General features: G+C 34.5%; 1 protein-coding gene and 1 long non-coding RNA gene across 14 annotated transcripts; both read right to left on the bottom strand.

The window, feature by feature from the left end:
• Positions 1-2,972: 2,972 nt before the first annotated feature.
• LOC108949843 lies at positions 2,973-3,981 on the bottom strand. Its single transcript, XR_001974915.2, has 2 exons — positions 3,738-3,981; positions 2,973-3,474 (listed from the first exon to the last, which is right to left on the bottom strand). It is a non-coding gene; the product is annotated as an uncharacterized LOC108949843 (long non-coding RNA).
• Positions 3,982-5,525: 1,544 nt separating this feature from the next.
• On the bottom strand, positions 5,526-16,242 carry rtn (reticulon). Of its 13 annotated transcripts, none has more exons than XM_026836197.1 (12): positions 16,035-16,242; positions 14,785-14,904; positions 13,759-13,791; positions 12,428-12,490; positions 12,113-12,343; positions 8,535-8,792; positions 8,294-8,332; positions 7,625-7,648; positions 7,328-7,535; positions 6,886-7,024; positions 6,463-6,532; positions 5,526-6,171 (listed from the first exon to the last, which is right to left on the bottom strand). In XM_026836197.1, the coding sequence occupies exons 1-12, from the start codon at positions 16,147-16,149 to the stop codon at positions 6,023-6,025; spliced, it is 1,449 nt and encodes a 482-aa protein (XP_026691998.1). In that variant the 5' UTR covers positions 16,150-16,242; the 3' UTR covers positions 5,526-6,022.
• Positions 16,243-16,518: the final 276 nt, after the last annotated feature.

Here is a 16,518-nt window from a genome sequence, read left to right as displayed (position 1 = left end):
TTTGGTAAGTGGAAGATATTATCCTAAATTTGCAGCGATGTTTATTAGAAATTTCTCTGTCGTGTTTTAAACAACTAACAATAACAAGGCCGTTTTAAATTCGTATAAATGCAGTTTATATAAAATGTGGTAAATATGTGTTGTTTACCACCAAATGGGACGAGAAACTGAAGTAAAAAACATAACCTATCATACCCCAACCTCCTATTTTGTTTGTCCGTGCTGCTGTTTAAAAACTGAAATACTTTTCAGTTTGGTTCCAAATTACAAACGTTATAAAAAGCAATATTGAAAATTAAAGTTGGACTTTTAAAACCAGAGCTTTCGAAAATATAATACCTTAACTCAAATATAAGGAAGCGAATACATTTATAATCTAGATTTTAAATGTCTCACAATTACCGGAAAACTCTTCTGTTCAAACTTAACATATTTATCAAGCTTTAAACTGAAGTCTAGTTCTGTTCGAAATGATAATTAATACTTTATCACTTATTACAACATGGCTGCGTTACATGTTTTAAATAAATCAAGCTGACGTACAAACAAGCGACAACGAATATTTATTTCTATTAAATCAACTTCAGATGCCCTGCCTAAACTATACTTTAGATGATTGTTGCATTATAAGTGAACTAACTTTTGAGCCAATGTATATAGTTCTGTGGGGTAAGGGGAAACTTTTAGCACATAATATCCTAATCAACAACGGTCTGTGGGATTCGTGAGGAAACGGCTTTATATTTCTTTGAATATTCTTTGTTTATTACCCAATGGCACAAAAAAGTAAAGTAAAAGGTATCCCATCTTCCTGCACCAAAATATCCGCTTATATATACATGGGTAGCAGTACAATAAACAGTTTTATATTTTTAAGGCGGCTAATTTGCCCACTCTCCATACAACATGACATAGGCCTACCAGTGGACTTGGGATCTAGGACAGAGTTGACCAATTAGTCCGGTCCGCGATATTTTTGTTCCGACCGTTGAATTTGTACTTTTTGTTTCTGTGGTAATCATAGATGGTGTAATAACAGAAAATTGCCAACAAGAGATCACAGATCTAATGAATGAGCACGTTTTAAACTAATTAGCATAAGATAGTAGAGTCGGGGAAGATGGTACACTTTTAACACATAATATCCAAATAGCCTGATCGTGTTTTAAAAAATTAACAACGGTCTGTGGAAGTCGTGAAGATACGGTTTTATAATTCATTAAATGTTCTTTGTTTACTACCAAATGAAAAGAGAAAACAAAATGAAAAGGTGTCCCATCTACCCCCACCCTGCTATATTAATAAATCCTTTTACTACAACGGTCGACTAGGCTCGATCAAAAATAAATCTGAAGTAACCAACAAAGCGGGTTCTAGTCGCCATTGGTGACTGCAGAGCAGTAGGCAGAATGTATTTATACATGTATTATAACTAATGAAACTTATGACATATGAGGATTGAGTGATTGGTAAAGAATATGTGTAAATACGCTTTGTACAACTCTTGTACCATGTGTTTATTGTAAACTTACACTGGTTAACATTGTCGTCGCTTAAAAACGTTTGTTTTCATGAATTTTGACAAACCGTAATCACGCAATAATCAGGTAATGTTAGAAGTTAATATTAATCACATGATGTTGAATTAAAAATAATGTTTCAATTACGATTAATGATAATACGGTATAAGAGTAGTGCATTTAATGCGTCCCCACTTAAATGCTAATAGTTTGATTCAGTCGTGAATCGTTGTGTGGATACAACACGCGTGCCGTCGTTTCCCGCCAAACTCGGGACAGTGTTTCCGCTATGTAAATGTGCATGAGAAAAGTAATCGTTAATTAATCGCTCATAGTGCGGTTTTAAATTTGAAAATTCAGTCTAAAATTTATAAATATATATTATGATTTGATTTCAATCAAGAGAATAAAGAATAAATGCTAAAATTGAAAATTGAGGTAAGTGCGGAAAAAAGTCGTCCAAAAACCAACAACAACAACAACAAGAGAGCAAAGCTCTAATGGATGGGCACGTATAATTTAAACATTAAGATAGATGATATCGGTCATAGAAACACCGAGTGGTCTCACTGCTGCTATTGTGAGTCCAGAATCAAGCAAACACCCCGACTTTTCAATGTGTTTAGACAATTATGTTTTGTTGCAAGCGTAAAATGGCTTACATTTACCCTGTCAAGCATCTTTAGAAAAAAATATAAAATAGCCCTTTGGGTTTAAACAAACTTGTTAAGTTTTGTTTGCGTTTTCCTTTTCTGGGAAGGTGTAAAATATCTTTTATTAATCTTTTAATACATTTTTTGCAAAATAATATAAAAATTACGCTTATTAAATGACTAAAATGTCACCGGTCCGTTTAATTAGTGCAAGTTCGCTATGTCTACAATATTCAGTTCACTATTTCCGCTACGGCCGCTACGTCGGCAACGTCCCAAAAAAGGGACCCAAATTTTACAAATTACCCGCTTCTAGGTCTTGTTTTTGACTTTTTTCAAAACAGAAAACAAACTATTGGTGTGTTTTAGACTTTCAAACCTTTAAATTTGTTTTTAAGTCCAAGCTTTACCTAAATTTAACTAAAAAATATACGCCTGGTCCCTTTTGTATAGAATACATACGCAGGGTCCCCTAATGGGGGTTGCAACATTATAGTTTGACAGAGAATAGTAAAGTTTGACAAAGAATACATAAAATGTTTATGTATATTAGCTTATTGCACATTTATTACTTAACTGCACACATTTTGAATACTAAAACAAATGAAGAAGCATTGTGTGAAATACAGTTCTATTTTCTATGCATTATATCTGTCTCGTCCACATTTATAAAAATTAGCTTATCACAAAGCCACATTATGTTTGACCAGGTGACCTAGTTTAACTCACAGATGTAAACAAAAATTTGCATTAAATAGTTCACTATGAAACTCATTTGTGTTTAACAAAAAGTAAAACATGTTATTGTATGATAACAATGTATTGAATAAATTAACAGGTACAACCCATTTTTTGAATGGTAATACCCAACAAATTTAGTATTGCACAAAACAAAACGGTGATTTAAGATTGGCATCGGGATTCACATTTTAAAAATCTAGTGTGAAGTGATTAAATGCATATACGATCACAGCTTGAAACATAAACAAACTTCATTGAATAGTATGATTCGAGTATGGTTTGGGCCTGATTGTTTCTATAGGCTAGACACTCAACAGCAGGTTAAAATTTGTGGTGATCTGTAAACTTGGGCCAAAACACTTTATCTCACAATTATTTTGAAAATTGGGGTGACAAGGCATGAATAGTGGTACCCCTATGAATAGTGGTACATAAACATGATATGGTATTATACTACTATAGTACACTATTGTCTGAGAAATAACTAACACATGTTCGATTCCTTGTTGCTATGCATAGAAAATCATCTCTTTAACTTCTATACTTTCCTTGAATTTGATCTGCATAACATATTATATACAGAACACAATATGACTTACAATGTACAAGGCAACAATAAATATTGGTGCATGTCAGTCTTCGCGTAAACTACGTTCATAACTTAAGTAACAACATTACCCTTTGTAGGTAACTACAAATTTTAGTTACTTGCTGCTATGCTAGTGCTGCTAAAGTTAAAGTATGTAAACATTGGAATACCTTTCTATTAAATTGGCTTTATTTAAGAATTCGTAGGAAATTAATGCTTACTGTTATACATTACTGTTATACAAACACAACCAAAAATGGCCATTGAATAATCCGCAGTTAAATATTCCATCTCTGCAGTGCTGAGTATAGTAAGTACCAACCTTATTTTAGCAAAAAATTACAGCCTTTTTTGATTTTACGATGTAAACTGTACTAAACCGATGTTAGCATTTTGACAGATTTGTGTTCCAGACAGTGTTTCCGCTATGTAAAGTACACGAGGAAAGTAATCGTTAATTATTCGCTAATCATGCGGTTTTAAATCTGAAAAGTTAGTCCAAAAATTATAAATATATATTACGATTTGATTTCAATCAAGAGAATAAAGAATAAATGCTAGAATTGAGAATTAAGATAAGTGCGGAAAATAATCACCCTATCAGCAACAACAACAACAACAACGCCAAGAACAACTGTTCGACGAAAAAGGATCTATATTACCACTACCGTGCTCAATAATATATTGTATAGGTAACATGCTAAAAACTATAGCAATACAATTATTTAGGTCTATTCACAATATTAAATACATTTATTAATCAAGTTTAACAATGATTTTAAACTTTTAAAGTATATATTAAAACTATCTCGTCTTATCCTTTGTAATTTCGAAATTGTAAAATTTAACCTGTTGTGCGAATCGGTAAATAACCTCCTGTGTTTTATTACTTTTTTTTGAATTATTGTCAATTAATAAAGAAATGTTAGTACTAATTTATCTCCCAAATACAGTCATGTATTTTGATTTTAGAAATATTCGTTAATATGTGCTTAAGTGTCCCATTTTCTCACCTGTACTATATTATGATTTCATTTTAACCAAGAGATTAAAGAATAAATTCTACAATTAAGATGAGGGCGTGCGCAGTAGATCGGAACAAGCACAATACGAGGTCTATTAAATAGGGACCGACTGAAAAACGTTTCGATGTCCGGGTGTCGTAATATATTCGTTCCGATTGATATATTTGTACCCGGCGCTATTGCGCACGTGTAGTGGGTCGGAACAAATACAATGACCACCCGCTCCAAATTTATTACGACCTTCCGTTGAAAACTTTCTAGACACGACGTTTACACGCTAAAACGTTAGTTTTTTTTTATTTAAAGATAGCAGAACTCTGTTGGTATGGTATTTGTAACCTAGAAACAGTTTATGCTAGTTCAATAAGCACATTTTACTTATAATTTACGGTGTTGGTGAACCAAGGTGATTCTAGAATACAATAAATTATAAGGGCTCCCTTTAATACATTCAACCATAGTGCTTCTACGCGTGCTACTAACATAAAATTTGGACACTGTACTATAACTAGACCTCAGCGGTACCGATTGTGAGATAAAATTTTAATTATTAAAAAAAATAATAATAATTATTATGAATATTAATATTTGTTATATATAAAAAAAACATATTTATGGATTTTTTACCGATCCAGCTTTAAATATGTTATAGCGCTACGTAACACCTAAAACTGAACTATAGCGACGCCAACAGTACTGATGGTATAGCATGTTTTCCCCCGGACCTTTTCAGTCGGTACGTATTTATTAGAGCTCGTATTGTATTTGCTAGGAGTCTTGGCGCATGCGCAATAGCGCCCGGTACAAATATATCAATCGGAATGAATATACCACGACACCGGTACACACATATCAGTCGGGACGAATATATTGTCACTCTTTGTACAATAGAAACGTGGACCATCTTTGAACGACTGAGAACTTGTGGCACAATAAGCCAGCAAGGGATATAGGATGCAAACCAGAGTTAGTCTATTACATTATTCCAAACAACCAATAGTTAAATGTCGATTTTATTTCAGAAACATAAGCGGTGAATTTGTCTAATCGTGAACCCCGTTGCGTGTATTGACGTTGAAGGAATTTGAAACATTTGTAAAATGATGCAAACCTAATTAGAATATTTGATTTTAAAGTGTGTTTGATTTAAGTCGCAGTTGTGTTCATGCTTTATACAGATGAAGCTTTGTACACAGAAGGCGCTAGAATGAGATATAATGGCGCATACATGACAACATGCTTATATAGGCTTGATGGAAAAGGAAAATGTACCTCAGAAACAAAGATATCACAGCCTGTTAAAGGCAAAGTAATAATATATGGTAAGTTATTTGTATCTACAGTCAAAGGATTCTACACACACAAACACACAAATACGACAACCATTCACAGCTAAGAGACTTTTAACCACCAGGCTGCAGAAGAGACCACCAACCCAAGGTAATATATACCATGGGCCCCACAAGGATAGCTGGAGTTCAATTATGATGCACACTACTGAGTCTTGGGTTTGGCACCAGGAATTTTAGATCGGACAGCGTTGGCAACTTGTGCGAACTTTTGAGCAACAAGGTTGTAATGGTTATCAATGGGAACTTGGTATTTCTCATATATTGGCGGTAAAACGAAAGCAGCGATTACACCTGTTTAAATACCATGTTGTTTAAAGCAGTTTGAAATAAAATCTGTTATTAAAAGTTTTTACACCTAGGATTTAAGTTGGGAGGGTTGGTATGACACACATGTTTAAAAGGTCTTTAATTACGATTTTCCCTTTAAAATTGTTTTAATAAGGTTAAGAATTACTTTTGTGTTTGATCTCCTGGAACAAATATAAAATCAGTCAGTGTCATATTATAAAATCTTCCTACAAAGAGTTTTTGTTCTGAAGGTATTAGAAGACATAGGTAGATTCTCATATAACATATATTTACCAAGAATAAGCAGAGTAAGTCCATTGAAACAACATCCGATGTATGTGAGCAACCACATGAATACAGCAAACTAGAAAAATTAAAAAATTTAATTTAAGGATTATAAATTTAGGTGATCAAATCAGATGTTTAAATACAGACTGGAAAAAATTTTAGGGCAGGAAAAAATCTTCATGTAAGGCTGCGTGCGTACAACAAGGTTAAAGTAACATTAAACATTTATAAGTGTTTAAGGTTTCGAACTAACTGTGAAATACTACTTTACGAGTTCAAACATTTTACTAGCTGTTATTTTGACTCACATTAAAACTTGTTTTACTACAACAATAAAAATGTGATTTTATTCAAAGTGTATACCTAAAGCACTACAAATACCTAAACCGTGAAAATATAATTGCCATTATATTCAAAAAGTATATTCACCTTAAGCGATGCCACCATATTTTTCACAAGCACAAGATCCCGTGTACACACAAGGGTACAGTTAAGATGATCAAGAATGACATCCGCATATTTATGGATTTGATCTTTTGATAAAGTTACCTCCATGTCTAATAATGACCTGACAAGAATACAAGTTTATAAATTTCTGTAAGAAGAATAGGATTTTGGTTACCTACTAAGTGTCACCTTAATGGCACACATGTGTATGTCTGGCTTGTCAGTTTTTTTGGAACAACAATGGGTTGGAGATTTTATCATTAACACACACTAATCAACAACAGTGCCTTGTAACAAGCACTTGGAAAAACTTTACTGAAACCACTGCGGTAACACAACAGTATAAATGAATAGAATTTTTCATGGCGTGGCAGTGACATTTGTATTACCAGCTATTGCATTAACATAGCAATAATGTACTTACTGAAATGGATTTGGTTGTTGAGTTCCGTTCAAAGTTTGCAATACAAGTTTATAAAGTCTGAATGCAACAGTGACGGTGAGTAGAGACAATGTTAGATAAGATATGACCGACACAACACTGAAACAGCATAATGACAACAGAACAAGTAGAGTAAGTCCGAATACAACTCCTGAAACTTTGATATCTCTCCAATACAAAAGATCCTTAACTGTAAAGATAAGTGTGTAGTTGTTAGTACAATACTATTGGTCTAAATTTAAAGAATTGTTTTATGTGGCGTTTACAGGTAATACTTACCTCTTGCTTTCCATGTAAAGAAGGCTTAAAGTAAAAAAATTGGTTAAAATAAAAGAAATGAAAAAAATTTTATACATTAGAATAATGAAAATAAATAACTAAGCTAAACTGCAACACTGCAACCATGACTAAGCAAAACCACCATGCTATAGCTATCAAAATACAGCATGCCACAAATATTTTAACTTTTGATAATCTTGGCTTGGTTAGAAAATAGAAATCCAGGGTATAAACATGGAACATTTGAACATGCAGTGGCGCAGCTCATGTAGTATTTCATTGTTATGTACTTATGTTACTGTTCCTGTTATTTTAGACACCAAAAAGTTTTGTTCATAAATTTTTAAAACCATATTTGCTAAAAAACAAATAACTGGCAAAGCTGACATAGCAAATCCAACTTTTCATTAACACAGTACAATCCCTTTTTTAGTGTTTTCATGTTAGCTGCACCACTGCAGGTGATTTGTGATGGTTATCTCGACTTTCATGCAAAACTCATGACCCATATTTGTGGTGAATGCTGTTAATTAAGCTGCATTGTAACTAAACGTTTAATGGCTATGTTTACAACAAGACAACTGCTTGTATATGTAAAGCACATAACATGGGCAAGGCTAAATGCTGGTAATGGTCTCTGCATATATGCCATTGTAACTTAATCTATACCTGGGTCTTTTTCCTTTTCTGAGCTATCAACTTCATTATCTGACAAACCAAAATAAAACGCAATGATATTAAAGTGCATAGGCATAACAGTATAGTTTCACATAGCCTACATACTTGGTCAAATGCCTAAATATTATTATTAATTAATAAATAATTATAATGATAAAGTCATGCACCTATATGGAATTTAATCGTACAAAACACCACAGATTTCTAAATGATCAACAAACACAACAACTACCTCCACCAATCGAAAACTTTAAAAGTGGTGAAATTTCAGCAGCACTCGTTGTAGAGTCCGGAAGAGGATCTTCCGGTATATCTTCAACTTGCTCCTTTACCGGCTCTGGATCAGGAGTAAGAGGTTTATCCTCTATGTCCTCCTCAGAACTTTGAGGAAGCAATGTGTCGATTGGATCTTTTGGTGCAAGATCTATCAAAGGCTCCGGCATCTCGGGTTTAGTTTCTGGCTCTAATTCAGGTTGTGTGTCCTCCTCTGCTGAAGCATCAGTTATACAGGATGCTCAACAGAGGAGTAAGTAAGGACTTTAGTGAAAGATGAGCAGGATGTGAACACAGCATCTGGTAACTTTTACATACCCCCCACTGGGCCGGGCCCCCAGTTGGTGAAACAATCTTCACATACCCCCCCAGTGAGTGAAGCAAGGGGGTGGTGTAGAATGCACTAACATAACAAACTGTATCGCATGCGATGTTATACACACAGCAGCACGTTTGTGTAGAATGTAGTTAAGCATGATGATCTGAAGCACGAGGGTTGTGAACAGCATTAGCAAGCTTGTGGCACTTGAAATGTGCGTGGTACTGACAACATGCGATGTGTGTGTTCAAGCTTAATTCAAATTGAAATAACTCCGGTGCGTACCACGTGTTACAAAATAGGGTATATGAGTAATAGCGAATAATGGAAATATCTCCATGCCTTTGTAATTCATGATTTATTCTTTTCTATATGGCCATGGGGGAGGCCCCATCGCAAAGTAGGGTTTGCCACATTATTTGAAATAAACTAAATGAAGAACTATGTTTGGACTCTCTGCTTACATTAAAGCAGGCTTAGGGTAGTATTCAACATTAGCAAGATGAAAAGTAACAGTAAAACAATAGTCGTTATATATGGAATTTTAAAACGATACAAACAACATCGTCAACTAAATGACCGGAACCAAATTACAAACATATCTACCACTACCATAACCTTGCATTCCACCAACAAACAAAGAGAGCTACGGGCCAACACGAAGGCTTTTACCTCCAAGCTCGTGTTTTACTTCCTCTGCCTTTGAGTCTCCCTTCGACATCTTGTTTGATCAGAAAGTTAAATAAAATTAAACAAACAGATAGGATTCTTGGAGAAATAACATGTATTAAAGAAACACTAACAAAAGTAAAATGTTGGACCATAATCATTAATAAAGAATACCATGGGACACTTTTTAGTTCAGAAATTTAATCTTCTTGTTTAAACTAAAGATGCAATTTACCAGTACTTTACCCTCAAGCCTCAACTATATACTTTTAAAAACTAAACTGTTTAAAACAACTGCCAAAGACGTGGGTAGTATGTGATGCATAAGATCTATAATCAGGATCTTAATCCTAACTTCCTGACCCACGTCACACGTGTACGGTGCTGCGTAATAACCTGCCAGCTGCTTCAGCTACCACACTTGAGCGCGTGTGCGCATGTGTGTGCCACGTCATAGACTCATGCACACTCACGCGCACATGCGTTGAGGGTTAATTACAGCAGAAGAACTATTGTGCAATTCCTACCACAGTATCTTGAATACGTTTACTATTACGTGGAAACAGTATTGTCACATTGTTTCGCATCGTAAACACATTTTTGTCGCATTTTCACCGTTTTATGTCCTAATAACTTTTAGGCCGCCCTTGTAAATAGTAATTGATACAATTTAGCATTATTAAATGTCTACCCATTTTCTTTATACCTTATATTTTCGTTACTATATATTAAACGATTTACAGATTCTACGCTAAACAGACAATAAAATCTGCGCAATAGTAACAAATTAAACACACTAAGCAATAGCAAAAAATTAAACACGAAATTAAGCCAGAACGTGTTATGTATAGATCCTGGCACAAATTAACAACACAGCTTATTGAGGAAGCAATCTGAGCGTTGGCGATTACCCAACTTCCATAGTAAAGTAATTATAGCATCATATCCGTATCCCAACTATCCGAACGTATTCAAAACTGGGGTTCGACCACAAAACAATACTGTATTAGTAAGTTCGGGTAAGATAGTTCATGTTTTCATTATTTTTATCGTCCCATTTGGTAGTAGAAAGGGTACTATAGCAAAAATTAATCGGATATAGGACTTGCGCCTTTTTACAGCCGCCTCGAGTCCTCGGCGTCTTATTTAGGTTTGCCTTATCTAATAAGGGTAAAGAGTATTTACTGAAAACATACAAACACACTGATTGCGCAATACAAGGGGGTAAAGGTCGTTTATTGTGCTTAAAATAACAAAACAAATTATTATTGTACACCAATGTTACGCTTCGATTAAATATATAAGAAACGTCGGTCGTCATTTGAACGTAAACCAATACACATAAGATAATCTCAACGACCAATAGCATTTGAACTGTATAGATAATGGTAAATACCAGTTTTGTTGCAACTTATAATTAAACATATATCTTAGCAGGACAACCCAAGAGTTATAAGTAACGAATGTGTTCTATTGCGAACGATACACTGTAGCTTAACACACCTTGTATGCGACGTATTAAACTTTATGCACCAAACAAACAAGTTAAAACAACCAAACAAACTTATGCCTTATCTAACGCCTTAACAGCTAGTAAGCTAAATAACCCCTTGAGAATTAAACCTGTCACTTCCCCATATCCAACTTGCATTTGCCAAAGGCAACGGGTTCATGTCTACATATTGCAACATACAGCACCGTCTAACCTGCTTTCTGTTCACTTACGCTGCTTCCTCCTTTACAAAATACGTCACCAAGTGGGTTTCTTCTGTCCCTGTGTTAACAGTCGTTTACACAAACTACCAGAAGTACAGGATGGCTGCTGTATGTGCATGGCAAGATTATTATGACCAGCTGAACGTGTGAGCTTGTTCTGTTGATTGCGTTCGATTCCAACAATCAATACACTTGACTCGCGATCAATAATGTTTGGAACAGGCGTGAAAAGAAAAGCGCAATGCGATTTAAAAAGCAAATAGTAAAATGTATATATGATTAATTGATGCAACCTATTTATCCCCGCGAGGCGTGGGCACCAATAGTCGTTATAATATGGGTGTTCTGTTTCGAATACCACATGCCTGCTTACGAGGTATTCCTTATTACGTATGTGACTTAGTGTGCAAAAACTTTTTAGATATTTACATCTATTGTATATGTTAAGTTGCACTTATGGTGATGAACGTACACGCAGAGCTATGGATAAGGCCTGATACGTGGCTATAAAAAGGTAATGTTTACTTATCTATAGCGACGCGACACTACGTCATACCCCTGCTGTAAGTGTTGCGGTTAAATTGCTCTGTTGCGCCGCTGGTGGCTTGCGAAGTTGTTTAAGAGAAATTCTGGATAACGAGTGGATATGATGTAAATATGTGGTGACAAAACTAACAAGTGCAGGGCAAAAACTATTCACAACAACAAGCGATGACGTCATAACATAACGGCATCATGCTTAGAACAAACATCACGTGCCGCATGCAGGTGACGTCACAATGTGAAATGCCGTTACGTAACAAACAACACACGAAAGCAACGCGGTGAGGCACCTGGTCGATCTTCTACGTCATCAACTTCTCTGACGTCATCAAGACTCCCAAATTTTTGCGGAATGACGTCAGAATGAGAAAGAAGATCCGGCTGGGATTGGAGGACAGGCTCTTCCGCTTTTTCCTCCGAGAAATCAAAGCCGGAATACGCTTGGTTCGGATCCGCCTCAAGGTTGTCGGTATACGAAGGTATATTTGCCTCCGACGAAAATCCGTCAAGAGAAAACGGAGCTGTTGTAAAAGTTTAAAATAATACAAGCTGCCTGGCGTATGGTTAGCGCGTACAAATACGAAATATTTCCGCCCACTTTTTACCTGTCTCAGTAGGCAGCTGGTCGTAATAAGCTTTTAAGCATTTTTCTGAAGCAAAATCTTGTTCTGCGTAGAATGTTACGGTTAGAGAAATAAAGCGAAGTTCAAAGGGATATCTGCGCCATGTTGTAACTTGGAAACGACTAACCTACTTCTTTGGAAATGAGGTTAAGTCGTACTTACCAAAACTGATAGTTGCCATTGTAGTTGTTAATAATAGGATTCTAGATAGGTCAAACACTAATTTAAACTTTTTAAGCTCCTAAATTGAACTGTAATGTAAAAGCGCTGGTTTAATCTGAAACTCTTTAAACTGCGTTAAAGCGAACAGTTTCCCAACGGAAAACAATTCAACTAAAGCTGTTATGCAAGTGAAGGTAAGAAAGAGACTACGCAGAGCATAAAGATAAAGAACGAATGAAGACCAACGGTTCATTAATATTTCAAGCACTGTCTGTTGCTTTGAAGAGACGAATACACCCGCCGAGCACGAAGTGGCATAGGCAGGGACGGCAGTCCCATCGATTCGTAGTTTCACCGACCTGTTCATGCATTATGCATTGGGCTACGTCATCTCGCATGGGCACGAGATTCATGGAACTTTTTCTCCACCGCGTCACGCCGCGAGCCCCGCAAAACAATCAATCAAATTAGAAATTGAGACTGTCTAAGTTTGTGGTATAAATGGAAACAAAACTGTTTACATAACACGGGTAATGAACATTGCTTGAATAAAGTTGGTAAAGGTTCCAAGACTGTTACAAATAATATGACTGTCTTTCTTGGTTTGTTAACAAATAGAAACAGAGTTGTTTATATAAAATAGAAAACAAAACTTTCGCCTAGTAAACTCTTGTAAAAGAACCAAGACGGTTACAAATACAATCAAGTCGTTAATGTCTTAAAAAATAAACATAAGTTGTGTTTAATATTCAAGTTGAACACACAATAGAGAGTTGTAGTCACATGCCCACATGGCTGGGAAACGTTAAGGACAATAAGTTTCCGTTGCAACAGATTGAACTGATACAAAACTTGTTGAATAGGCTGCTGAATGAGAACTGATACGGGTTTTACACTGCCTACACTACGCTGTGGTAAATAATAAAACTTAGCATTTGACCAAGTATATGTTGTTTAAGCTGAGACTTAATCCTTAAAAACTTTTGAAAAAGTAAATCTCTTAATAAACTAATAAAAACCCATGCATTTCCCTAATACAAGATTAAATAAAGCAGTAATTGTTCAGCTGGGATTATGTTGTTAATGCAGATCAAAAATAATAATAAATGCAGATCAAGAATATTAATAAAAGAAACAAAATACAAACTTACCACGAGGATCAAGGTTCTCTATTAGTGGAAGTTCTGTCATGCAAAAATAAAGAAAAGAAAATGAATCGCTGGCAATCATGATTATGGTAGAACAGAAATATCTTTTGCACAATTTATACATTAGAAATATATTTTGCATACTTTAATTCTTGGGTAAAGGTCACAACAAAAATGAATTTTGCTTTCAAAAGTAAATATCAGTTTTGTTGGAAAAAATGTTCATTTTATTTTACATCACTGATAAGGAATAATGTCTCGCCATGTGGCTAGACAAAATGTTGGCATAATTAAATTTATGTTCCAAAAGGGCTACATACTTATATATTATGCCTGGTAGCAACAACATCACAAAGATCTTGTGTTTTAACCCATTATAATATTAAAGGAAATATCAATCACTGGCAAGTGGCAACCATGATTATGTTTGAACAAAAAAGCCTTTATGCACACAATACATTTGTATGTTGGGTTTGTTACTAATAGTGGAAATTAAAGCTGTCACAAACATTGAAGACAAGACCCCAATTCTTATTTTTTTATATAATTTGTTTCTAAATTAAGTTTGCTTTTCACCAAAATTTCCAAAAAGAAAATTTATACAGCAAAATAAAGTATAAACCTTTTCAATGCCAATATAGTAAAAAAACATAACTGCCTTTATTCTGATGTGCAGTACTGCCGGTATATATACAATATGCATATAGAAAAATGTAAGGAGTAACCTTTTACCTCAAGGGCTTTCTTTACTCCAATTTTAAAATAGGTGAATATATATTGTTAGCCTCAGCCCAGTTTTAAGCCTAAAACAACTTTAACTTTACTGTTAGGTATCTATACAACGAGCAGAGTCGAAGTTTATGTGTTTACCACATTAATCAATGAAGTTCCATAAGTTTGACAACTACTTAACTTCTACTTTGTTTTATATGGAAGAGGTCATACAGGAAGACTTGCAAAGAAACCTTGTAATTTAGACCAAAGGTTCATTACCCTAAAGAGTAAAAACCTCACCACCTAATTGTTTACCTGATTTCGTTTCTGGTTCAACTTCTGACACAAAGGGGGCGGAGGGTTCAACAATTTCTACTTTTGATAAACTTTCTTTTAATGAATTCGGTTCTTCTGGTTCTTCTAATTCTTGATCAACTGAAGAGTTAAAAACAAGTTAAATAATCCTCCACAAAGTTATAGAAATGCTAGCTTGTAAGCAGGCACAAGGAGTATGAAACACCAGTGTTATAACAAAGTTATCCTGCCACGCGAAACTAAACAAGTTACATTTCTACATTTAATTCATACGATACCACATCTGGTAATTTGTATGCGGGCATGAAATTAACGAAACAGAACACCCATGTAAAGTTATAAATAATAATTAAAACTTTAGCATTGGAACATCATGGATAGGTCAATTTGTAAAATGGTCTTTTTGAGAATGACTGAGAGCAATAATATGTTTTATTCTAGTAGTTTAAAGATAATGATATATTGGCTGTCAATGCCCACTGGGCCACTGCCCAGTTTTGTAGTGTACTTGTGGCATCTAGGTTGAGTCAACCCTCAAGTACCTTGGTTAAGAGTTTCAAGACATTATGAATGAGTGTAATATCTGATGAACAAAACTGTTTAGAGGGTTATTTAACCTATAATAAAGGCTGCAGTATAAAAAATTATATTCCGATCGTTTTAAAATTAAGCAAAGTACAGCATGTAAAATCTGGAAGTCATTAACCATAAATCAACCGCAGTAGATTTTAATTGGATTGACCCATTAGTCCAGGTCATCTTTGCTAGAATTATGAAATACCAAAAAATATTTATTACTTTAAATACAGTAACACAGCTTATATTAACTTAAACAACAAAGAGGAAGGAATTAGCAACAAACAACAGTCCTGGATATAAATTCTCCTGTGACATTATTAAATTGAAATAAAACTATAAAACAACTATTGAACTATATTATGCCTTGGTTGAGAGCATTACAAAAAGTAAAACTAATGATTTTTATAGCTTAGGCTGCAAGTGACAGGTTAGGAAAAAGTTTAAAATTAAGAACTTTAAAACTGAAACAGTAAAATGATTGGCCAATTTGGATCAGATAACAAAAAAAAACATCAATTTAAACTATCAAAGAATAACAGTAAAACATGTAAGCGGCTATTAAATTTATAACATGTGGAAAAGATATAGAGAAATAGTATGGTTTCAATAGGTTGAATAAATTATGCAGATAACTGTAAGCTATAATTTATAAATAAAAGTAAAATCAACACCTTTTACGAATCCTTCACTGCCATCACTCGCGCTGCTCTTCTCACTCTTCTCCTCATCATTTACAGCATCCCCTGCATTCTCAAACTTCATGGTTGGACTTGTTTCGTAATCCATTTCTCTTGTGACACAAACAATGGGCAAAGCAAAGAAAATTCAAATTTACACAATTACTAAAAGTGTTCTTTAGCAATGAAAATGTAACATATAAATAAATACCGCAGTTAAATAATAGAAAAGGCAGTTTATTTACATTTTGATATTATTTCTAGAAAATTTATTTAAAAGAAGACAATAAATAGCTGTTTATAACGCTAGTTTTAAAACGTATTGAAACCTTACTGTAATTCTGTGTGTTGGTGGAAAACCCGTTGATGCCAGGCTTGTTATTTTAAACTTGAGTCTAAAACCATATCTGTAATACATCGTAGCTCGTATCGCATTACACACCCCAGCCTCTGGGCTTTAAAATATGTCCAACTATCT

This window comes from Ciona intestinalis, chromosome 10 (assembly GCF_000224145.3).
Source record: "Ciona intestinalis chromosome 10, KH, whole genome shotgun sequence".
In the NCBI taxonomy this organism is placed as follows: domain Eukaryota; kingdom Metazoa; phylum Chordata; class Ascidiacea; order Phlebobranchia; family Cionidae; genus Ciona; species Ciona intestinalis.
Note: the sequence above shows the minus strand (reverse complement) of the source record. Positions and strands in the feature narration are given on the sequence as shown.